This window comes from Odocoileus virginianus, unplaced genomic scaffold (assembly GCF_023699985.2).
Source record: "Odocoileus virginianus isolate 20LAN1187 ecotype Illinois unplaced genomic scaffold, Ovbor_1.2 Unplaced_Scaffold_7, whole genome shotgun sequence".
NCBI classification, from domain to species: domain Eukaryota; kingdom Metazoa; phylum Chordata; class Mammalia; order Artiodactyla; family Cervidae; genus Odocoileus; species Odocoileus virginianus.
The window spans coordinates 319,163-344,306 of record NW_027224269.1 but is presented as its reverse complement, the minus strand read 5'-3'; the positions used below and the strand labels follow the sequence as shown (position 1 = coordinate 344,306).

The following is a 25,144-nucleotide window of genomic DNA, read 5'->3' as shown; positions in this document are numbered from 1 at the left end:
AGTTGGGACATCAACAGGGGAGGGCGAGCGGAGGGGCGTGGGGTTCCGGCAGGGCTGGGGCCGCGGCCGGGAGTTTCTAGAAGGGACGGTGGGCCGGAGGTTGAACGTAGCGGACACGGGAGGAGCAGCGGGGCGGCGCCGAGGCCGATCGGTTTTCCGAGGAAGCTCGGGCAGGCCCCGTCGCCCACCGCGGCAGCGCGGCCGCCGCGCCTCCCCAAGCCGTGCGGGCGGCGCCTCACCTCGGGTTGAAGTCCTGGAAGAGGCCCCTCAGGTTCATGGCGGAGAACTCACCGCGGCGTCCTCCTCCTCTCCCCCCGCCCCCCCCGCGCAGCGCGGTCTGCGCGTTACAGCGGGTACATGGTGCCAGCGCTGGCCGCGTAACCGTCGTCGCCGCCGCCGCCTCCCTGAGAAACCTGAGCCGCACCTCCCTCCCCTCCTTCCGGGCTTCCGTAAGGCCGCTGCGCATGCGCCCTGAGCCCCGCCCCGCCGGCCCGAGGAGCGCGGAGGGCCACGCGCGACGCCGGTCTCCTGGCTCCCGGCAAGCGAAGGTCCCGGCCCTCGGCCCCGCGCCGGGCCAAGGAGACGGCGGGGACGACGGAGGCCGGAGGGACAGGGGACCCGGGGGGAGGGCGTGGAGAACCAAACAGGGCTGCTGACTCTGCGCAGGCCCACAGGGAGGGAGCGGTTCGCCCGGGAGTCCCACGGGGAGGTCTTCGCCGACCCCTGACACCTTGGCCCGCGCTGCCTTCTGGAGGTTTCCCTCTGCGAGAACTGAGCCTTGAGGGTAGTGACCCCGGGAAACACGTTTCATTTTGGCGATCTCCTCCCAGGCTTCACCTCTCAAACGTGTCAATGACTGCTTCTCAACTTCCCTCCCAAGGCCCACGTCAGCGCGTGGAGATATGCTGGCCATCCCAAACTCAGGCTACCCTGCTCCAAAGTCATCCGCCCTCCCTGTGGCCTTCCCCTCCTCGGTTGCCTCTGCGTTGGGAGCAGACCTAGTCACCGGCTTGGTTGCAAGGTGGGGTGCCCAAACTGGAAATCTGGAAGTCATCCTGGCTTTGCTAACCTAGTTCAAAGTCTCCTTGGCTCCTGCCTAGACTCTATGGTCGCCTCCCACCTGGCCCAACTCTTCCTCCGCTCTGAGCCATCCTGTTTATAACTACCGGGTTCATTTTCCTTGGGCAAGTCAACATCTTTGAGCCTCATTTTTTTCTCCTCTGCAAAACGGAGATAATAAAACCTACTTCCTAAACTTGGCAAGATTCGGTGAGATAGCGTGCATAACACACTGCCTGGTGCACACTCGGTGCTCAGAGAACACTGTTGCTATCTGGTGCTTCTGCAGGGGCCTCTCTTCAAGGAGTTTGTTTACTTTTGGAATTAGAGAACAGAATAAGCTCGAGCAGGTGGCCTGGTCTACCTTCTTCACTTCCGGGCTGATATGAGTTTTCCATGGGCACAGGAATACCTTAGACATTAGTCTCATATCATTATGGGTAATAGTTATACTTTGTTACAATTGCAGTTTCTCAAATGGCAATTTTATAGGACTTAGCCCTGGAGGCAGCTTGAGAATATCACAATTATGAGAGTCATATTTTGCCATGATGTATTACCTTTCTTCTGAGAACTTGCAAAACATTTCACAAGTGGTAATTAGGCTTCCCAAACCCACTAGGGAGTGGGTATTATTATATGAGCTGTTTTTTAAGGATAAGTGACCTGAATCAAGTTTGTTAGCTTTTGAAGCACCAGAGGACTGTCCTAGAGTTTGAGTCTATCTCCCCAGCCCATCCTTCCAGTAGAGTCCTTTGTCTACCCCTGAGGAGATTCTCAATGAGCATAGAAATACAGAAGGGAAAGCTGAGGCACAGAAAAGCTTGTATAATGTGCCCTGAACTACCCAGCAACTAAGGATGTAGGACTTAGGGTTCCTGACAAACCTGCAACCCACACTCTGCAAAAAAAAAAAGAGATACTTGCCAGTGACCAGATTGGCCAGCACCACATCCTTACTAGTGGCCTCACTCCAAACAGGCATTAAGAGTGAGACTGTTGGTCAGTTAAGACACTTGAGTACCAGGTACTCTTGCCCTTTCAAGAGATTCATGGACAGAGACCAAATCGGCTGCTCAGACTCCAGAGTCTTGAGAGCAGGCACTACTTTGGTGAGGTCCCAGAGGATCTCAGAGCTGAGCCACTGCTCTGTAGGTCTGCAGTTCCCCACACCTCCAAGATGATCAGCCTCTGGGGGCTGCCTAGCCTGGGGGAACAGGATGCCAATGCACAAACAACTGTCACTGTATTCTTTTGCCCTGACAAGCCAAATTGCCAAGGGAGATTAGAGGCCTGTCCATGAGGACATATAGGAAAACTTGGACTACCCAAGCCTCCCATCCTGAACCTTTGAGAAGTGGAGGTACCTGGACTGCCTCAACTTCACTGGTGGCCCTGTCCTGTATTTTCCTGGGGCTCCTATGGAAATAAGATTCAGAACATCCAGGTGACCCTCTTGTCCTCTTTCCAACAAGTACAAAAGACCCTGCTGCCAATCTGCTGCCCACTTCATACCCCTCACTCAGTGTCCGGCCCTGTGCAGCAACCCAAAGCTTCAATGGCCTGTGTGGACAAATCCATGAGTGACCCAAGCATTGAGGAAAGCCCCTGAGCCATGCAAAGGATGACACCTTCATTATCTCCTCTAGCCAACCTGGACTGGCTACCACATTTTAGGGCCACCTTACTTAGAGGCTCCCGATAATCTTCATACCAAGGCCTGAAATGGTTCTGGATTGAAAAGGCATGAACCCCAAGTAAACCAGAAAGCATATCCATGTGGCTTTGGAGTGGACACGTGTCACTGGGTTCAAGAAACTTCAGTGTATATCTGGACCATGCTTTTAAAGACCACCTTGGATTTATGCTACTCTTTGGACAAGTAGGTGACTTTTCCAATTCAACATTCACATTGACTCAAATGTGGTGGGTAGAAGGTGAGCTTCTGAAGAGCAGGGCCCTAAAAGGAGCCAATGCTGCCTTCAGACACTCTGGTCATGGAAGACCTGGGTCAGGGAACAAAATAGTTGTGGCCCAGCTGTCCATGTCACCAGGGCTGCTCCCCCAGGCCACCACAGCAACAGAATGAAGGGGACACAGAGGACTTAGACCAGTGTCACTGTCCCTCCAGTGGAGAGAGGGACAGCTTGGAGCCAATGCCAGGCTGGCTGGGGGACAGGGCCTGCCCCAGGGTTCCTGGGGGACCTGCTTGACAGCTTCTTCAGCCAGGCTGGCCCTTCTTGTTGTTGTTCAGTCCTCCAGTTGTGTCTGACTCTTTGTGACCCATGGACTGCAACACGCCAGACTTTCTTGTCCTTCATTATGTCCCGGAGTTTGCTCAAATTAATATCCATTGAGTTGGTGATGCCATCAAGCCATCTCATCCTCTGTCACCCTCTTCTCCTCCTGCCCTCAATCTTTCCCAGCATCAGGGTCTTTTCCAATGAGTTGGCTCTTTGCATCAGGTGGCCAAAGTATTGGAGCTTCAGCATCAGTCCTTCCAATGAATATTCAGGATTGATTTCCTTTAGGATTGACTGGTTTGATCTCCTTGCTGTCCAGAGACTCTCAAGAGTCTTTTCCAGCATCACAGTTCAAAAGCATCAATTTTTTGGCATTCAGCCTTCTATATCGTCCAACTCTCACATCCGTACATGAGTACTGGAAAAATCACAGATTTGACTAGACAGACCTTTTTAGGCAAAGTGAGGGCTCTGCTGTTTAATATGCTGTCTAGGTTTGTCATAGCTTTTCTTCGAAGGAGCAAGTGTCTTAATTTCATGCCTGAGGTCACCATTTGCAGTGATTTTGGAACCCAGAACAATAAAATCTGTCACTGTTTGCATGGTTTTCCCATCTATTTTCCATGAAGTGATAGGAACAGATGCCATGATCTTAGTTTTCTGTTGAGTTTTAAGCCAGCTTTTTCACTCTTCTCTTTACCTTCATCAAGAGGTTCTTTAGTTCTTCTTCATTTTCTGCTATTAGAGTGGTATCATCTGCTTATCTGAGGTTGTTATTTCTCCCAGAAATCTTGATTCCAGTTTGTGCTTCATCCAGTCTGGCATTTCTCATGATGTACTCTGTATATAAGTTAAATAAGTAGTAGGGTGACAATACACAGCCTTCACGTACTCCTTTCCCAATTTGGAACCAGTCCATTGTTTCATGTCCAGTTCTAACTGTTGCTTCTTGACCTGCATACAGGTTTCTCAGGAGGCAGGTAAGGTGGTCTGGTATTCCCATCTCTTTAAGAATTTTCCACAGTTTGTTGTGATCCACACAGTCAAAGGCTTTAGTGTAGTCAATGAAGCAGAAGTACATAGCTTTCTGGAATTATCTTGCTTTCTCCATAATCCAACAGATGTTGGAATTTGATCTCTCATTCCTCTGCCTTTTCTCAGTCCATCTTGAACATCTGGAAGTTCTTGGTTCACGTACTGTTGAAACCTAGCTTGAAGGATTTTGAGCATTACTTTGCTAGCATGTGAAATGAGTGCAATTGTGCAGTAGTTTGAACATTCTTTGGCATTGCCCTTCTTTGGGATTGGAATGAAAACTGATCTTTTCCAGTCTTGTGGTCACTGCTGAGTTTTCCCAATTGGCTGCCATATTGAGTCCAGCACATTCACAGCATCACAGCTGTAGACATTTGTCAGATGGATAGATTGCTCTGTCACAGTCTCCCATCCACAGTGGGATCCTGCCACCTCCTAAAATGTTTTCTCCAGCCCCACGCACAGCACTCCACCCTGCCCTGACCTCTCTGCATCCTAAGGGGGTGGCACTCTCCCCAAACTCTGTGTCCTGACAGCTCAGCCTCCCTGCAGCCCCTTAGATCATAGGTGCTCAGGAAATGAATTTGGGAGTCCGACGTACACAAGAGCCATGCTAGCAAGCAGTTCCCCCGCACCCTAGATCTCACTCTGGGTCCCCCACCTCTGTCAGAACCATGATCTCTGCTTCCTAAGTTTCCAGTAGTTACAGGCATTATCTGTGGGCAGCTGCCCTCTCATTCTCCCAGGGCATGGACATGCTGAGGCTTTTTGAGTCTTATTATAGAACAAGTTACACCATGTTTGCACAGACATGAGATAGGTCATCCATTTGATAACATTTTAACTGGAAAGAGAAAAATATGCATCAAGCAATGTACAAGTGGATCCTAAGACATACATGGATGTGGGAATATTAAAATGTGGGGGAAGGTACATCTCAGATACTCAGTAACAATAGCCCCTTGTCACTGAGCAGCTACTCTGGGTCAGCCACTTCATATGCAGGTAACACCTTGTATCATATTTGTTAGGGTTTGAATTATACCCCCAAAAGGTATACTGAAATCTTCATCCCCATAGCTGCCAGGGGAACTGAAGGGGAAAATAGGGCCTGCAGATATAGTCACATTAAGATGAGGTCGTTAGACTGGGTCTAATCCCATAGTTTTCATTCCAGTCCCAAAGAAAGGCAATGCCAAAGAATGCTCAAACTACTGCACAATTGCACTCATCTCACACACTAGTAAAGTAATGCTCAAAATTCTCCAAGCCAGGCTTCAACAGTACATGAACTGTGAACTTCCAGATGTTCAAGCTGGATTTAGAAAAGGGCAGAGGAACCAGAGATCAAATTGCCAACATCTGCTGGATCATCAAAAAAGCAAGACAGTTCCAGAAAAACATCTATTTCTGCTTTACTGACTATGCCAAAGCATTTGACTATGTGGATCACAACAAACTGTGGAAAATTCTGAAAGAGATAGGAATAACTAGACCACCTGACCTGTCTCTTAAGAAATCTGTATGCAGGTCAGGAAGCAACAGTTAGAACTGGACATGGAACAACAGACTGGTTCCAAATAGGGAAAGGAGTATGTCAAGGCTGTATATTGTCACCCTGCTTATTTAACTTCTATGCAGAGTACATCATGAGAAATGCTGGGCTGGATGAAGCACAAGCTGGAATCAAGATTTCCGGGAGAAATATCAATAACCTCAGATATGCAGATGACACCACCCTTATGGCAGAAAGCGAAGACGAAAAGAGCCTCTTGATGAAAGTGAAAAAATTGGCTTAAAGCTTTACATTCAGAAAACTAAGATCATGGCATCTGGTCCTATCACTTCATGGCAAATAGATGGGGAAACAATGGAAACAGTGGCAGACTTTATTTTGGGGGGCTCCAAAATCACTGCAAATGGTGACTGCAGCCATGAAATTAAAAGATGCTTACTCCTTGGAAATAAAAGTTATGAGCAACTAAGACAGCATATTAAAAAGCAGACACATTACTTTGCCAACAAAGGTCCGTCTAGTCAAGACTATGGTTTTTCCAGCAGTCATGTATAGATGTGAGAGTTGGACTATAAAGAAAGCTGAGCACTGAAGAACTGATGCTTTTAAACTGTGGTGTTGGAGAAGACTTGGACTGCAAGGAGATCCAACCAGTCAATCCTAAAGGAAATCAGTCCTGAATATTTATTGGAAGGACTGATGTTGAAGCTGAAACTCCAATACTTTGGCCACCTGATGCAGAGAACTGACTCATTTGAAAAGACCCTGATGCTGGAAAGATTGAAGACGGGAGGAGAAGGGGATGACAGAGGATGAGATGGCTGGATGGCATCACCGACTCTATGGACATGAGTTTGAGTAAACTCTGGAAGTTGGTGATGGACAGGGAGGCCTGGCATGCTGCATTCCATGGGGTCGCAAAGAGTCAGACATGACTGAGCGACTGAACTGAACTCTATCCCATAGGATTGTTATCTTTATAGGAAGAGGGCAAATTGAACATAGGCATGTCCAAAGGGGAGACAGCCATGAGAGCATGAAAGCAGAGCCTGGAGTAATCCAGCCATAAATCAGGGAACACTTGGAGACATCACAAGATGGAAGAAACAGAAAAATCCTCCTCCAGAGCCGTCAGAGGGAGCATGGCCCTACCAGCACTGTGATTTTCAGAAAATCACTTGAACCTTGAGGAAAGAGAGAGAAGTCACAACCCCCCCCCCACATCCCCACCTACCAATTTGTGGTACCTTGTTGGGCAGCTCTAGGAACGTAATATAATCTCATATCAAGGCTCAGAAGTTGTACTGTTACAGTCTCCATTCTACAGAGAGCCTGACATTGGACCCTGCCCACAGCAACTCTCCTAAACCCCTCAAGACACCATCTCCCCTGGAATGAAGATGAGACACTGGATGAGGGGTGGGATCTAGCACAGAGAGTGTGAGGATGGAGAAGGCTCCTGGACATGCAGGGTTGGAGGCACAGCCCACTGAAGGCTGCTCTTATGTTCAGGCTACAGTCCTGCTCTCTCATTCCATGCCCACTCTCCTCCCTTCTCTCCCAGCTGCTGCAGGGTTCCACGTTCTCCTGCAGGCTCACTGCCCCGGGCAGACTGAATGTCAGGCAAGGGGAAGCCTGTCCTTTAAAGGACAGTGATTGAAGGGCTGGGGGACTCTCATCCAAAGCAGGGTGAGTGTCTGAGAATGTGGGTCTTTTGGATGCCCCTCCTTCTGGATGCTTGAGCACACGTGGCTTTCCACCCAGCTGTGATCCAATGAGTATCCCTTGGCTTCACATCCTGCATCCCACCACCATCCCAGCCCTATCCCTGTACCGAGGCCTAGCTCAGGGACCCAGGACAAGCAAAGGCCTGGGATTCCTTCCTTGCTCATGAAGGTCCCTAAAGCAGCAGCCAGTGATATTTGCCACAGAGGAGGGTAGGTGAGAGCCAGACAGGAGGTAAGTCCTTTGCCATGGAGGCTAGAGGTCAGAGCAGGCATCAGCTGTGGCTGGGGAATGGGGGCTTCTCTGGAAAAGAACTGTGGCTAAGACAGCTCCCACACGCACCTAAAGGGGCAGGCTCAGGGCGCTTAGAGAATGCGAGAGCATCCCTCTGATGGGCAGGGGTTCCTTGTGCTTGGCCCCACCTTGGTGAGGATGACCCGGGTGCCTGGGTGGTTTGTGCTTATGCAGAGTCTACTGGGGAGGATGGTGCCCCCGGGAAATGTCCCACCCCAGAATGCCCTGGGTTGCTCTTGATATGTCGTGGCTGCTATTGCCATGCTTACTGGACTTCCCCTGGGCTAGTAATGTCACCTATCAGTCAGTTCATTTCATGAATAGACACAAAGAATACCTGCTTTTCCTGGGAGAGCCCCCTGGGGCTGTGGTCTACAGCAAGAGGCCCCAATCGAGGCCAGGTATAGACCTGGAACCCTGTACTTGCTCAAAAACTGCTTTAAGACATCTGCCAGTGTGATTTGCCACAGAAATCTGTCAAGATCCAGGCAGGACTCAGATTGTTGCCAAGGATACAAGGGTCCAGAGCAAACCTTTAGCTGTGCATACGTGTGAGTGTTCAGTCTCTCAGTCTTGTCCATCTCTTTGCGACCCCATGAATGTAGCCCCCCGGGGCTCCTCTGTCCATGGGATTTCCCAGGCAAGAATACTGGAGTGAGCTGCCATTTCTTCCTCCAGTGTATCTCCCCACCCAGGTATCGAACTTACATCTCCCACATTGTAGGCGGATTCTTTAACACTGAGCCTCCAAGGAAGCCATGAGGAAACACAGGGACTTCTCAGAGGAGCAGAACATTCACCAAGAATCCTTAAGCCAGGGGAGTTGCCTGTCCAATCGGTGATGCCCTGGGCAAGATCAGCTTGGGAACAGGGTGGTGTGTGTCCACACAGAGGCTGTTGCAGAAGATGCTGGATCCTGGAAATGACCTCCAGATAAGTCAGTGGAGACGGGGGAGGGGGGCAGTTTGGGCCTCCTAGAAGCCAAAGGCCTGAGGTTCTTATGTATCCAGAGCAAGAACCCAACCACACCTAACAGTCATATCCATTGAGGGGCATGAGGCGTACCTGTTATGAGAGCTGTCATGTATCCTTACTGGAGTGCCCCCCGGGGCTGTGGTCCCGGCCTTGGCCCCAGAGCACAGACGTCCTCATGGAGGCCGGGGCGGCAGTTCACCCACAGTGGCATCTGCTCCCCCCTCCCTTTCCTGGCCAGCTCCAGGCAGGTCTGATGGGATCTCCAGGGGCTTGCTGCTTCCACCTCTCTGGGGCAGCCAACCCTCTTTGCAGCCTGCACCCCTGAGATCCCAGAGTCCTCTCCTGCCTGGCTCCTTTCCTAATCCTCATAGGAGTATGGGGTGTCTGGTGCCTGGGAGAGTGTCCTGGGGACCAACTTCCAGATAAAGATACACACATGAGGTCATCAGGACCAGAGCCTAAGCCACTCTCAGTGGGGGGCAGGCAGGACAAAACCCAAGGCCAGGTTCCTGGGCACAGGGGGTGCTGTGGGCAGCAGGGGTGGAGGGCCTCGGGGCTGGGCTCCATGAGGAGGATGCCCCCAACCCCAACAGGGGCCTTTGGCAGCTGGCTGCTGCCCTCCTGATAGAGACTGAGCACAGCCCAGAGGGGGCTGACAGTTCAGCTCGTGGGGGGCGGGGGCGGGCTGTGGGTCTTTGGTGGGGGTGGGTGGAATTCCTGTAGCCAGTTCCCTGTGGGGCAGCCTCTCTCAAGGGTCAGAGGTGAGGGGTTTTAGTCTCTGGAAGAGGAACCACACTCGGAGTGGTCTGTGTCTGTGTGTTGTCCTGACTTGAGGATTAACCCCCAGGTGCCCGTGTCCCTTCAGAACAAATGGTCGTTGACAAAAATGCTTCTGCTCAAAATTCACTGGTCCTGGGTGTGATTGAACACCTGACATCTCTTCAATTCCACACTGCCTAGCAGATGCTCCACAAAGAGCAGCAGTTAAAAATCTCCTTTGTTTTGGGGAGGAGAGTCTAAGCAGGTCATATGGGTCTTGAAATTCTCCACCTTTTCCAAGCGTCCACTGACTATCTGGCAGCTGCCATATGTGTGGCCAGAATCATATCTCCTGTTCTCTGGCACTCAGCATGGAGAACTGCCCCTTTAGCCCCCTGCACCCATCCACACCCCCACTGCAGTGACCTCACCACCTCCTTAGGCCCGGAAGTCGCTCCTGCCTTTTAATGCCAGGCACGGCCTTAACCTGTCTCTGCTGCCTCCACACTTCTGAATGTGCCCGAACCCAGGGATGCTGGCGGATGTTGCATCTTTACCGGCTACTACTTATTTCTTGTGTTATTCGCATCTCAGACTCTGTCCCTCTCTCCTCTGGAAATTGTTTTCTTTTTAAGACACCTCAGAGAATTGGCAGCTCAATAGGAAACAGAATAGAAAACCACTCAAAATTGCTGTTCTGTGTGTTTTCCTCCCAGGGGATATATTATTCAATTTGGGTGTTTGTGATGGTTTGGGGTTGGGGAGCAGTGTCTTTCCCAGCTGGGCAGAGCTCACTCAAAGATACCAGGATTCTGGTCACACAGCAGGTCCTTTCCACGTTTGCAGCTTCTCTTCAACTCATTTCATCCAAATGAAATCTACACATGCTCACAAGTGAAAATAATAAAGTCTATATGACCAAATAAACTGTCGTTTCAATGTACTTGGTAATCAGCTTCCCAGGGCAGAGAGAGGAGGGCTAGCACAGGGAATACTGGGCCATATATAAAAGAGCAGGATTCACATTTCTCTAGGATTCCTAGCAGATGGTGGGTAGAAAAACACCTATTTCATCCCTGTGGTCAACAGCCATGCAACAAGAGCCAGGACCCCTTCCTGCCTGCCCCAGAAAGAGATCTCCCTGGGGCTTATCCAAGAAGCAAAAGGACACCTCATAGCAATGATCCGTTTCAGAGATTCTCCTCACCCCCAAGACAAACCTCATGTGACTGTGGCTTTAGATCATCACTCTAAGTGTGGGGGTGTCCTGTTTCTCCTAGTGTCCCCACTGGTAACACAGCCTTTCATGGAGCAGAGACTCCATAAAGGTCTTTGGAATAAATGAGCTAGTGAGCAGGGGGCTCAGATTGTCTGATACTTTCTTTAATAACCCAGTAAAATTCAATAAACAGAGATAATTAAGTTACTGCGAATGACAAACAAGAAGGACAGAAGCATGAATTCACTATGATTACTTTTATTATAAAATTCTTCTCCATTCAATATTATTTCTAAATAAGTCCACATTTTCAAAACAATTCTAATTCCTATTCCATTGCATCCTATTCAGGACCGCAAAACACAATGAAAGTGTTCCCAATCACTTTAGCGTGAACTGGGTAACCATAAACACACTGGGATCAACATCATTCACAAAGCTAAGACACTGAAGTGTATTTACCCTTCTATTAAATTAAAGTTTGAAAATTTTCTAAAGAAAACAGAGATGAAACTGCATGTCATTGTAGAGAACAGGAACCCAAAACTGCTACACACCTGTTCCCCAAACTGGCCAGGCCCTCATTTCTGAGAAGCTGAGTGATACTTCTTCAATCACAGAGGGAAGGATCAGACTGGCTGCTGCTCTGGCTCAGGTTGCCGAGTCCTCCTTCCTTGCAGCCTCTGCAGAAGGGAGTGGGAAGGCCCTCAAAGCCCTTTGGTTGACCCTAAGCAGAAATGCCATGACTTGCCACTTGCTGGTCTCCACATAGGCCCAGGGACCCCACAGGAACTCATAGCGGGCAGGGTGGCTGTCAGGCACCTGCTGGTACTCCAGGTACCCCTCCTGCACCCACACATGGGTCAGCAGCTCCCTGGGCTCCCCAAAGACACAGTGCTCACTCCCAACACACAGCCCTAACCTGCTGAGTGCTCCCCAGAATGCTTCCTCAGGGGCCCAGTCTCCATTCTGCATATTCAGGCTGAGGACCAGCACCAGGAGGCCGGCCTTGGGCAGGCCCTACCCACCGCTCAGCATCGCATTGCAGCTGAGGCCCAGGGTGGAGACCATGAAGTAGATGTACTCCCTGGCGTCTACCTCCTTCACCTCCATGCCAAAGACCAGCTGCAGGCACTCTGAGACTCGGCTGAAGACCACTGGGAAGTGCTCCTGGTTATCCCTGATGACTTTCTTCAGCATTTCTGCCTGGGAGGTCAGCCCCTTGGCTCAATACTTGAGGAGCAGGAACTTCATCAGGTTAGCAATCATCTCATTAAGAGCTTCCTGGGGCAAGCTCCTCCCCAGGGGAGGAGGAGGATGCTGGGGGGTAGGAGGCCAAGTCAGATGGGGCCTACCCCTGCTCAGCCCCCAAGAGCTGCGCCTCCACCCAGTCCTGAGCCTCGCCTGGGTCCTGAAGGTCTTCCTCAGGCTTGCTCAGCTTACTCATCTTGACCACAAGCATGATTCCTGGGGTTGAACAAGACACAGAAGTGAGGCAGGGGTACAGATGGGAACCACCAGCCTCAGGGTGAGAGGGGCTGTGAGCGGCCTCGGCTGAGAAATTCATGAGATACCCCCAAGGTGCCCCCTCCATTTCTCTCGCAGGAGCTCCAGGAACCAGGAGGCAAAGGCAGAGGTTTGAGGCCCACGTCCTAAGGTCAGAGAACAGAGGAGGTCCAGGCAGTACCAGGAGTCAAGGTGAGGAGTGTGCCCTAAGTGTGCACCAGGGGCTCCCCATCCCAGAACAGAGGGGACCCCACGAGGGCCTAATACCCCCACCTAGTCAGCCCCGGAAATCTCAGGCTGTGCTTACTGCACCCCGGGGAACCACCTCACTTCTTCCTTCAGGTAACCAGGGGACTGACTGCCCTGGAGGTACACCCCTGTGAGGTCTGAGAGTACCCCTTAAAAGGAGACCTGTAAGTGGCCTGTGTCAGACCACCCAGGGTGCAGTTCTCAATCAATGCCATTCACAGCCCCTCTCTCCCTCAGCCAGGCCTGTGGTCCCCATCTGTTCCCCTGCCTTACTTCTGTCTGTGGTTTCATCCCAGGCATCGCACTCGTGGTCGAGATGAGTGAGCTGAGCAAGCCCGAGGAAGACCTTCAGGACCCAGGCGAGGCCCAGGGCCCGGTAGAGGCACAGCTCTTGGGGGCTGAGGCAGGAGAGGCTTTATCCCCTCAGCCTTGTCCCCACAGTCTCCTGCTCCACCCTTGTGGAGGCCTTGCCCCAGGAAGCTCTTAATGCGATGGTGGCAGGAACCTGATGAAGTTCCGGCTCCTCAAGTATCGAGCCAAGGAGCTGACCTCCCAGGCAGAAATGCTGCAGAAGGTCATCAGGGATAACCAGGAGCACTTCCCGGTGGTTTTCAGCCGAGTCTCAGAGTGCCTGCAGCTGGTCTTTGGCGTGGAGGTGAAGGAGGTAGACCCCATGGAGCACATCTACATCATGGTCCCCACCCTAGGCCTCACCTGCAATGCAATGTAGAGAGGTGGGCAGGGCCTGCCCAAGGCTGGCTTCCTCATCCTGATCATGAGGAATGGAGACCGGGCCCCTGAGGAGGCAGTCTGGGGAGCACTCAGCAGGATAGGGCTGTGTTTTGGGAGTGAGCACTGTGTCTTTGGGGAGCCCAGGGAGCTGCTGACACATGTATGGGTGCAGGAGGGGTACCTGGATTACCGGCAGGTGCCTGACAGCCACCCTGCCCACTATGAGTTCCTGTGGGGTCCCCGGGCTTATGTGGAGACCAGCAAGTGGCAAGTCATGGTGTTTCTGCTGAGAGTCAAACAAAGGGTTTTGAGGGCCTTCCCATAGTTGTCTGCAGAGGCTGCGAGGGAGGAGGACTCGGCAGCCAGAGCCAGAGCAGCAGCCAGTCTGATCCTTCCCTCTGTCATTAAAGAGGGAGTGGTCAGCCTTCTCAGAAATGAGAGCCCGGGCCAGTTGGGGAAACCGGTGTGTAGCATCTTTGGGCTTCTGTTCTCTACGATGACATGGAGATTCATCTGTTTTCTTTAGAAAATTTTAAAGCTTTCATTGTTTTCACAGAAGGCTAAATAAACTTCAGTGTCTTAGCTTTGTGAATTATGTTGACCACAGTGTGTTTGTACTTACCCAGTTCAAGAACAAGAGTTTTGTTGTTTTGTAAAAGAGATTGGAAACTCTTCCATTGTGTTTTGTGGTCCTGAACAGGATGCAATAGAATTGGAATTAGAACTGTTTTGGAAACGCGAGCTTACTTAGCAGTAATACTGATGGAGAAGAATTAGATGATAAAAGTAATCGTAGTGAATTCATGCTTCTGTTCTTCTTGTGTGTCATTTTCAAAAACTAAATTGTCTCTGTTTATTTGGGTTTGCTTGGGTTTTTTAAGGAAGTAGCAGATAATTAATTGAGCCCCCTGCTCACTGGCTCATGTATTCCGAAGACCTTTACAGAGCCTCTGCTTTGTGAAAGGCCATGTTTGCAGTGGGGACACTAGAGAAGCAGGACACCCCCATACCTAGAGCGATGGTCTAGGAGCCACAGTCACACTAAGAAGGTGGAAAGACGTCCCCTAGTCGCACTGAACAAGGCAACAAAGGGCAGGGCGATGGGGCTTCAGGAGGAGCACTGGAGTGTCAGTGGCTGAGCCAGGGCAGTTTGGGGCTTTGAGAAGCTGGATTCCTTCTCTGGGACGTGATTGTGATGAGGCTGGGTGGTGGCAGCCCTCAGACTTGCAGACAGTGTGTCTTTGGGGTGATGGGAAATTCTGAAATGGATCACTGCTGTGAGGTATCCTTTTGCATCTTGGATAAAGCCCAGAGAGATCTCTTTCTGGGCAGGAAGGAAGGGGTCCTGGCTCTTGTTGCATTGCTGTTGATCACAGGGGAGAAGGAGGTGTTTTCATACCCCATATCTGCTAGGAATCCTGCAGAACTCCTTCGCACTCCCTTGAAGTGGTGCCCAAGAAATACATGGAAGTACCCTCTTTTTTCTGGTCCATGGAATGTGGAACTCAAGGTGTTAATTAGCTTTAAATTATCTTGATTGTAACTGGCCATCATAATCAAGGACTCAACCTTCGTTGGGGTTGCAATGAAGGAAAATAATGGTTTGGATGGAAGACCAGCTGAGGCAGAGGCAAAGAGTGGTTCTTGCTTCTATTTCCTAGAGCAGCTTGGATCCTGCTGGAACAGTCCTCCATATCCAAATTTAACAGGTTCTCTTACTGGAAATGGGGCTTACCGGGTAGCTCAAATGATGAAGAATCTGCTTACATTGTGGGAGACCTGGGTTCGATTCCTGGGTCAGGAAGATCGCCTGGAGAAGGGCATGACAACCCTCTCCAGTATTCTTGCCTGGAGACTTCCATGGACAGAGATTGACAGGCTACAGTCCATGGAGTTGCAAAGAGTCAGACACAACTTAGCAACAAACACTATGGTCTAAGTAGAAAAGTTTCTTAGTTTTATTTATGAAACATCCTGTTTGGCTGATTAGCTATTCCACATCCTATTGAGGGTTATATTCTCTGACATGCCTGGACCACAAAGCAGCCAACCCCATCCCACAGTAGAGAGTGGAAGAGTGTCTGGGGGCAACAATGTGAGAGATTCCTGCCCTGCCATCACAGTGCAAACAGCTGCCAGGCCCTGGCAGCTGCATCCCGTCCCTCAGGCGCATCCTGCACCCCAACACGTGGGCTTCTCAAACCGGCTGGCTTCACAGGAGAACTGAGGCCACAGGGTTTGGGATCTTCCCAGGCCCACGTGCTAGTGAGGGATGGGGTGGGCTCAGAGCCCTGGAGTGAATTCCTCTGGAGCCCCCGCCCTTCCTGCCCACCCCAGGCCACAGGCTGACTTTCCAACTTCTCACACCTTCCTCTTCTCAGTGCTACACAATGCCTCTGAGGTGACAAAAAGCATGCCCGCGGAAGGAAGGGGATGAGGAGAATCAGAAGTACTGTGGGGCTGCTCTGGTGTTTGCTGAGAACTGACTCTGCCGGGGGCCAGGCGTCTCCGTCCATCCCAGCGCCTCCCACCTGAGGGCGGAGCCCTGTCCCTGCTGCTGCCATGGGGCGTCCTGCCCAACTGCACCTGCCAGGCTGACCAGCTCCTCACCGAGCAGGAGGGAGGGAGGGTCTGACCTCATGGCCCCGATGCCCACTGAGATAAGGCCCCTAAAGGAGCCTCCTCTGATACGGGAGGGAAGGTAACATGACACCCGAAGCTCCAGGTCTCCCCAGCCCCAGCGAGGGAGGGGAGCAGCTGGTGGGCCTCTGGGCTGGGGACACCGGGGCAGGGACGCTAAGCACAGGGGCAGGAGGGTGCGGCTGAGAAAGGCAGGCCTTGGAAGTCATGAGGGCTTATGTGTGCACAACACGGGTGTCCTGAGCCAGAGCTGAAAAAACTCCTCAGTGCCATGCAAACCCATTGCCCGGGCCCATGTGGTGCCTGGAGGAGGGGGACCAGAAAAGGCAGCTCCCTCAGGACCCAGAGATGAGGAGGGGCCCCGAGTAGGGTGGGGGTGGGGGCAGGAAAGGCCACCTAGTCAGGCTGCCACAGGTATCACAGTCTTTGGTCCCCTTCAGAGGAGCCACCAGGGGCCCCCACCAACAATCATAGCCTCCAGGTTCATGTCCCAGTCAGATGAACTGACCTGAAGGAATGCTTTGTCAACCTGTTTAGGAGCACAAAGGCAAGGGAGCAAGCAGAGGTCAAGGCCTGTGAGCTCCGTTCTAGCCACCAGACCTCAGACTGAAAGGCCCCTGGGCGAGTTTCTTCCACACCCTCTTAGCTCTCCCCTTTCAGACACTAGGCTGTGGCCCACACACAGGGCAAAGACCCTGCTGAGTGGCAGAATTAGGGGGACACTGTCCCTAGGTACACTGCTCTAGGGTCCTCACACACGGGCCCTTCCAAGGTGCCGATCTGTCCCCTACATGGTGATTTTGAAGAACAGTGGCCCACAAAGGACAGAGAACATGCATCTCCAAACCCACTGCCCTATTACCCATGTGTGGTGAAGACAGGTGACTTTCACTGGGGTTTCGTCCAGTCCCACACCCAGACTCTCATCCATTTGCAAATACAGGCAGATGGGGACTTCCTTTGGTCACATCTAGCTCAACACTTTAGACATGTCCCTGGCAGTGTGTATAAAGGAGGCCCCTTGAAAAGCGCCTAACCTGTGAGCCGACAAAATCGTTCTATGTACCTGCCATCTGGGTAAGGGAGATCAGGTCCACAGTGGTGGTGGGGACAGGGGCAGGGGCAAAGAAGATCAGAGCTGGCCTCACAGAAGACCAATGAAGTGCTTATTTTCAACAGAACAGGTTGTACCTTGAGCCCCCAATCAAGTCCTTAAAAGGGCAGGTGCCCACAGAGACCCAAGTTGGATGTGGCAGGCCAGGCACAGGGGTAGCAGAAGCCCAACCAACCCATTGACAAAAGTAAACAGTAATTTTGAGGCAGCCTCCAGGGAGCCTGAATTTGAGGCTCTGGGCGGGGGATAAGAAAAGCACACACACAGGTGTTCCCAAAGTGAAGACTCTAGGGTCACAAGAGCAGTCTTTATGGAAAGAAATGGAAACTGAAGACAGCAGCCTGTGATCTGCAGTGGGATGGCATCTGGGGGTGGGCAGAGCTCGGGAGGCTGCAAGCTCAGCAGAGCACCTGGCTGGGCCCTCCTACAGGGCATCCTGGGGAGTCTGTGTCTCAGGTGCTTGGGGAACAGTCAAGTGGAATATGAGGTCACTCCACTGTGCTCAAGTGCAGCCCTACTCTGGGGAGAGCTCGACTGGGTGGCAGTGGTGGCAGGACAACAGGACTCTGACTTTGGGGCCATCTGAGTGGGACCTAGCAACCGGCAGCACCAGCCAGAAGACAACAAAGCCAGAAGAGGGGCAAGGCCACGGCTGGTGGGGAGGTGGGACCACCAACTCAGGCTAGGCTAACCAGCCTGCTATGGATCCCATCTTCTGGGAGGGACAGTTGCCAGGGGCCCATCTGACCCCTGGGATCTCTCTCGGTGGTGGCCAAGCCAGGACTCGCCAAGCCTGGCCCTTAAGCAAAAGCCAGCCACAGGCCTGCCCATTGGCAGGGGGGGGGGTCGGGCCAGGGGCACATTTGTCAACCCATCCAGGGTCCGGCCGCCCCCTGAAACAAAGCGCCTGGCAGCAGATGGGAACCTTTGCAAGCACCCTGAAACAAACTTTTCTGTACTTTCAGACAAGAGACCAGCTGGGGATCCCATCTCTGTCCTCAGACCCCCCCCCCCCCTACACGGGACCAGGGCTGCCTCTCCACATCACCTCTGTGACATCATGAAACAGTTAAGGAAGCTGGCCACTTAATTGGCTGCCTGGCCCACGACCCAGATTCTAGAATGTCCAGAGAGTATTTATGGGGCACCCAAACCCTGGCCTGAGCCCCTTCTGCCCTGCGCATTCACTGCTGGGGTAGAGAATGCTCCTGAGCTAGACTGGCTCCATGGCTAGTCAGAGTTCCCACGAGTCGCACACAGCCCTGCTGGCCCCATTAACTTATGGGGAGCCCACAACAGGGGGCCCCTGTGATTCCTCCTCAGATAGAAATGTTGATTCAGGGGAGGCTTTGGAGAAACAGGGTGACCAACCCGAGAGCCCCGATCCAGGCCTCCATGACAATCTGCCCCCACAGGGCCCAAAGCCAGAAATGGCCAACAAGGAAGAGAACAACGCCGTCCTCGGGCTGTCCTTCCCCAGGAAGCTCTGGAGGATCGTGGAGGATGCGGCCTTCACCTCTGTGCGCTGGAATGATGAGGGAGACATGGTGGTCATTGAGGCAGATCTCTTCCAGACAGAGGTCCTCCAGCGCAGAGGTGCGGACCAGATCTTCGAGACAGAAAGCATCAAGAGCTTCATCCGTGAACTGAACCTGTACAGTTTCAGTAAAATCTGCCCTTCGTGTCACTCTGCAGGGAAGAAGACGATGGTAATGTAGAGAGTCCTTCTGGGGAGGCTAGACTAGATAAGCTGAGTGCTGAACGGGTTTCATTTCCCAGGGGAATGCTGTTCTCATGAGGGGGTAGTTAAGGAAAGAGGAGACACAAGGTCTGTCTTGTTCCACCACCCCCCTTAGACAGGATCCACAGGGGTGACTCCAGACCCTGAGGGGCCACTGAATGTCAGGGACCGCCAGGAACACCTCAAGTGAGGATGGCCCCGGGGCAGCTCTAGGGAGCAACATGCTAAGGCCTCATAACCTGCCAGAATGAAGAGACTTTGTCTCTATACATAGGCATGGCCAGGATGGTCATGGGGAAGAAGGCGGCGAGGAAGGCTTCTTCTCCCCCTTGCTGTCTAAAGTGATTCATTTTCTTTCAGATCTATCGCAACTCCAATTTTCAGAGGGACAAACCTCTCCTCCTGCAGAACATCGCAAAGAAAAAGAAGCAAGTGATGGCGACCAGACACTCTCCTCAACTCCATCACAACCAGTGCACCCAAGAGGTGGGCAAGAAAGTCCAGAAGGCAACCCCACCTGCTCGCAGAAACCCCAGGCGACGATCATCTGGGCTCTCTCGCGTTTGCTATATGTGCTGTGCAGCAGGGCAGGCCGGGGTAAAGCATCTCCCCAGCGAGCAGGGTGGCCCCAGTGGAAAGGGCACATCCAACAGTGCCATGTCTGTACCCCGAGCTACTTCTGGGAGGAAGAGTACTGGGCAAATGCCCGAGAGCCCCCCCGAGTACCCAGATTATGATTCAGTGATGGCTCTGTACCACACCTGTCACTCCATGCTGATGGCAGACCTTTCCGGCAGAGCCCCAAACGAGGCCCCTGAGGCAGAGTAGGAGCAGGGAGAGCTCTCAGAGGACTTGTCCTCTCTGAGCAGGTCAAGGACAAGCCCCATCCCTGACCTCTCAGGTTCCCGGGGACACTGCCAAATTACTCTCCTGTAATCAAAAATCGATTTTTGGCTCTAATAAAGAGGTGCAAAACTACACACGAGTAAATAAAGAATCGAATGAGAATGACCAGCCTGTGTTCTTTCTGTCTGTTCATGCTATTCAAACGGCACAGGGTGAGCCAGATGAGGTTGGAAGCCCACACTCCATGCAGGCTTCAGTCTGGTCCATGTGGTCCCTTTTCAACGGAAGCAGCAGCATTTCACATGCTCGGCCAAGGGTTTGGCTCACTAGCCGAGTGCTGAGGCCAGCCCAGGATGGGCTGGTCACTGGGCCTTGCCTGCTGCTCAGCAGATGGCCCAGCTGGGCTCCTGACCTTGGGGGGTGTCACCTTCCAAAGTCATGCACCCTGAAGCAGAAGGGACTCTTCCTGGGTCCCCAAAGATGCCACAAGTTTCTGCTCAGCAGCTGAGCATCTCCAGCTATTGATCCAGGGGCCTCCCCCCAAGAGGCTGACCAGAAAGCAGGGTCACCCCACCCGCCAAGGGCCTTGCAAACACATGACCCCAAACCCAAAGACAAGTACAAGCTTTCCACAAGGTGAACACCAGCCCTTGTCGCTCTGCCCTCACAGGTATATTTAGGAGCCTGTCTTTGGACGTGAGGCAGCCAGGCACCGCATCCAACACACATGCTTTGTGAGCCAAGGGACACATTAGAAAAGAGCAAGGGTCACCTGCGTGGACAAAACACAACCTGTTTCTGGGCCTGTGGGCATCTCTGCCTGCCGACACTCAGCCAAGCCCCCAGCCCTCCCCATTACCCTCTGGTCACTGTTCCAACGTCGGGGAGTTTGGACCAGAACAGAGAGGGAAAAACACTAAGCGGTTTCCTAACAACACATTTCTCTCAACCACCCAGACACAGCAGGGCCAAAATGAGTGGCGATGCCCTCTTATCGTGAAGGTCAAAGTCCTGGAGACTCACGCTGAGTTCCGAGCAGCACCACACGAGGAGTATCCCAGACCCCCAACCTGCACCATGCTGGCAGCACACCCAAGGGTGGGGCCAATTCAGACGGAACTAGACGGGCATGTCCAGGGCGCAGCGGTGACTGGACAGTGTCACCATGTGCAGGTCTCTTGGTCACCTTCCTCTCAAGAGCCCAGCCTGGACAGGTCTCCTGCCCAAAGGGGATCAAGTGCTCGGCGATGTCCACCTGGAAGATGTCCTTCCCGCCCCTCCCAGGGATGGGCTGCAGCAGCAGGTGGGGCTTGGTAAGCACAGTCAGGTACTTCTGGAGAAGGTCGGGTAGCAGGGCTTGATCCTTCAGCTCCTCTACCGCATCGGGATCTAGGTTTTCTGGGCACAGCAAAGTGTCCCCAATTTCCACGAGACCTATGTGCAAAGACAGGACACAGAAGGGGAACAAGGTGATTCAAAGTCATGCCTGCTGGAGAGTAAGACCATATCACAGAGGAAGCCCGAGGTGAACTGGGTATTTTGGTTGAGCATTTTCAGATGGGCTCACCTTGGTGAAGGGAATTTGGTGTGAAGCCAAGCCAGTGAGGGAGCGAAATGAAAGGGAGAGGCCTGGTGCTCCACAAACCCACCAGGCCATGGGCAGCTCTCAGTCTGACCACTGCAGGCCACAGGGACAGAGCAGGAGAGCTCTGGCAAGGTCCAGCAGACATCAGGTCCCCAAGGGATTTACCAGCAGATAAGTGTTGCTTTGGGGCTTTACCTCTGGGGAGTCAGGGGGCTTGCTCAGGCCTGGCTGCTGGCAGTGTGGGTACTAAACCCAGGCCGGGTGCTTTACTGACTCTCATGGTCTCTGCTGGGCACACAGACACACGTGGGGACACACATACATACACACACACACACATACACACACAACGTGCCATGTGCAAACCTGGATCTGCCTCTGCTCAGAGCACAAACGGGGACTGAGGTCAGGGAGGTGGTCAGGCACCTCATGCCATTGTCTCCCAGCCAAGGGACCTGCACTGTCCCTCTGAAGAAATCTCAGCCCCTCCCCCACCAACTAGTTCAACAGAGAACAAACGAACACAAACAAACGATCTTTTGGGAAAGCAAGCTGAGATCCAGGGCAGCACCGGGGGGCATGCAGGCAGCGTGGGGCAGGGCCTCACTTGCTCACGATCACTCTAAGGCCGAACTTGTCTCCATCCTGCAGCAAGGCCTGGATCTGGGCGGGGCTAATCCCCAGCCTCTGCTCCAGCAGCTCCTTCCAGGCCACATCCACCCAGTCCCCGTGTGCGTGTGGACGGCCAGGGTACAGTGCCAGTGGTCATGTAGCATGGGCCACCACTGCCTCTCCAGGGGCTTGACACCGTTTAAGATGAAACCGGCAGAAGGGTGTCAGAAGGACAGACAGCTGAACTTCACCTCCCGGGGCTCCCAGGGCCTCACGTGGCTGCGGATACACAGAACCACAAAGGCCAGGAGCCTGACACAGCAGCCTCCAAGCTCACAGCCCTGGGCCAGACCTCAGCCCCACATGGCCGAGAATCCTCCAAGCCTGCTAACACAGAATGGGGGTGGGGGTGGTCAGAGAGGTCTGGCTCTTTCCATCTGTCTCCACGCAGTCCACTGATAGGGGAGTGGTGACCCAGAGGACCCGTCCATCACATGCAGTCTGCGGGGAGGTCAGCAAGGAAGAGGGCAGGACAGCGGGAGAGAGGCACTTGGTGGGTTCCAAGTCAGAGGGCACCAAAACCCTGGAAGCACTGAGGAGGGAGGGTGGGTTCCCTTGCTTCACAGTGCAGTGACCAGGCCCTGGTTCTCTCTCAGTAGAGATGGGCACTGTCCCGGGCTTGGCCACCCCCACCCCCAGCCCCAACCCCCAGCCCCCACCCCACCCCTCAGCTCCCATGCCCATCCCTGCCATTCCAGGCATCCCTGGAAGTTCCAGGGCTCAAGATGAGGACCTTGAGGGAGGACACAGGGCATCCCAGGGTCCCAGAACCTGCTGTCATCCCAGGGCAACTCTGGTGGCTGCATGAGCACAACGTCTCAGGGACACTGGAGACTTGATGTAAGGGGCGGGGCCTCAGAGACTGGAGAGGAGATTCTTAGGTTCTGAAGCAGTTTAGGTGAGGACCCGGAGGGAGAACTTAGGGGACCTCTCAAGAGGAGACTTTTAAGTTGCCTGTGTCAGACCATCCTGGGTCTGACCTTTCTTGGCCAAGGCCCATGGTCCTGATCTGTTCCCCTGTGTCACTCCTGTCTGTGGTTTGATCCCAGCCATCATGCTTGTGGTCGAGATGAGTGACCCGAGTAAACCAAGCAAGGCCAAGGAAGACCTGCAGGACCCAGGCGAGGCCCAGGGCCCTGGGGAGGGCAGCCACTCTGCCTGCTGTGAGCTCCTGTGGGGTCCGCAAGCCTAGGCAGAGACCAGCAAGTGGCAAGTCATAGTGTTTCTGCTCAGAGTCAGCCAAAGTGCTTTGGGGGCCTTCCCACCCCTGTCTGCAGTGGTGGCAAGGGAGGAGGAAGGTGAGTCAGAGCAGCAGCCAGGCAATCCTTCCCTCTGTGATTGAAGACTGAATGGATAGCCTCCTCAGAAGTGAGGGCCTGGGCCAGTTGGCAGAACCGCTGTGTAGCATTTTTGGGTTCCTGTTCTCTATGATGACATGGAGATTCATCTCTGTTTTCTCTAGAAAATTTCCAAACTTTGATAGTTTAACAGAAGGCTAAATAACCTTTAATGTCCTAGTTTGTGAATGATGAGGATCAAAATGTGTTTGTGGTTACCCAGTTCAAGTACAAGAGTTTTGCTCTTTTGTAAAAGAGATTGGGCACTCTTCCATTTTGATTTGTGACCCTGAAAGGGATACATTGGAATTGGAATTAGAACTGTTTTGGAAACGTCAGCTTACTTAGCAGCAATACTGATGGGGAGAGATTTAGATAATAATAAAGGTGATCATAGTGAATTCATGTTACTGTCCTTTTTGGATATCAGTCTCAAAAACTAAGTTATCTCTGTTTATTTGGATTTGTCTGGGTTATTTAAGGGCGTAGCAGACAATTAATCTGAGCCCCGTGCCCACTGGCTCATTTGTTCTGAAGACTTTTACTGAGCCTCTGCTCCCTGAAAGGCCATGTCAGCAGTGGGGACACTAGGAGGAGCAGAACACCCCCCGCTCTTACAGCGATGGTCTAGGAGCCAGAGTCACACGGGGAAGTTGGAGAGACATCCCCTAGTCCCACAGAGCAAGGCAACACAGAGCAGGGCTGTGGGGCTACAGGAGGAACGCCCTGGGGTTTGTGCTTGAGCCAGGGTGGTCTGGGGCTTTGGGATGCTGGGTTCCTTCTGTGGGATGTGATTGTGATGAGGTTGGGTGGTGGCACCCCTCAGTACTGCATTGTGTCTTGGGGGTGATGGGAACGTCTGAAATGGATCATTGCTGTGAGGTGTCCTTTTGCATCTTGGATAAAGCCCAGAGAGATCTCTTTCTGGGGCAGAAAGTAAGGGGCCCTGGCTCTTGTCACATTGATGTTGACCACAGGGGCAAAGGATGTGTTTTCCACCCCATATCTGCTAGGAATCCTGCAGAACTTTGGTCACACTCCCTTGAAGGGATACCCCAAAAAATCCATGGAACTGCCCTCTCTTTCGTGGTACCGAGGATCCAGAACCTAAGGTGTAATTGAGCTTTAAATGATCTCTTTTTGTAATTGGCCATTAATCAACAACTTGATCTTTGTTGGGGCTGCAATGAAGGAATTTAATGGTTTGGATGGAAGACAGGCTGGGACAGAGGCAAAGAGTGGTTCTTGCTTTTCCTGGAGCAACTTTTTCCTTTTGGAACACTCCTCAACAACCAAATGTAACAGGCCCTCTAACTGGAAAAGGGGCTGCTGGGGTAGCTAAAAGCATAAAAACTTGCTTGCATTGTGGGAGACCTGGGTTCGATCCCTGGGTCAGGAAGATCCCCCTGGAGAAGGGCATGGCAACCCACTCCAGTATTCTTGCCTGGAGAATTGCAAGGACAGAGGACACTGGTGGTCTACACAGTCCATGGAGTCTCAAAGAACTGAATACAACTGAGCTAATAACATTAAGGTCCACTATGGTCTAACTGGAAAAGTTAACTAGTTTTATTGATGAATCATGATGTTTGGCTGATTAGCTATTCCACATCCTATTGAAGTGCATATTCTCTGACATGGCCTGGACCACAAAGCAATCGACCACTTCCCACAGTGGAGAGTGGAGGAGTGTCTGCAGGCAACAGTGTGAGAGATTCATGCCCCACCATCACAGTGCCAACAAAGACCAGGCCCTGCCAGCTGCACCGCGTCCCTTAGGCATACCCTGCAGCCCAACACGTGGGGCTCCTCACACCAGCTGCGGTGAGGGTGGGGAGCCACTGGAGGGCCTCTGGGCTGGGACATCGAGCAGGGACGCCAAGGGCAGGGGCAGTAG

General features: G+C 52.6%; 2 protein-coding genes and 3 pseudogenes across 2 annotated transcripts in view; 2 read left to right on the top strand and 3 right to left on the bottom strand.

Moving 5' to 3' along the window:
• Positions 1-481, bottom strand: part of TMEM185A (transmembrane protein 185A) — a 51,174-nt gene extending 50,693 nt beyond the window's left edge. The window contains exon 1 of the mRNA XM_070462665.1: positions 240-481. Within this exon, the coding sequence (XP_070318766.1) occupies positions 240-466 (227 nt within the window). The 5' untranslated portion in view covers positions 467-481. The remainder of the gene's footprint in view (positions 1-239) is intronic.
• Positions 482-11,476: 10,995 nt separating this feature from the next.
• LOC110142607 (melanoma-associated antigen 10-like) lies at positions 11,477-12,272 on the bottom strand (annotated as a pseudogene).
• A 624-nt stretch (positions 12,273-12,896) lies between these two features.
• Positions 12,897-15,947, top strand: LOC110148962 (melanoma-associated antigen 8-like; annotated as a pseudogene).
• A 2,226-nt stretch (positions 15,948-18,173) lies between these two features.
• Positions 18,174-19,819, top strand: LOC110150847 (heat shock transcription factor, X-linked member 3-like). Its single transcript, XM_020913929.2, has 2 exons — positions 18,174-18,775; positions 19,168-19,819. The coding sequence occupies exons 1-2, from the start codon at positions 18,293-18,295 to the stop codon at positions 19,633-19,635; spliced, it is 951 nt and encodes a 316-aa protein (XP_020769588.2). The 5' UTR covers positions 18,174-18,292; the 3' UTR covers positions 19,636-19,819.
• An 837-nt stretch (positions 19,820-20,656) lies between these two features.
• Positions 20,657-22,910, bottom strand: LOC110150851 (protein EOLA1-like; annotated as a pseudogene).
• Between the last annotated feature and the right edge of the window lie 2,234 nt (positions 22,911-25,144).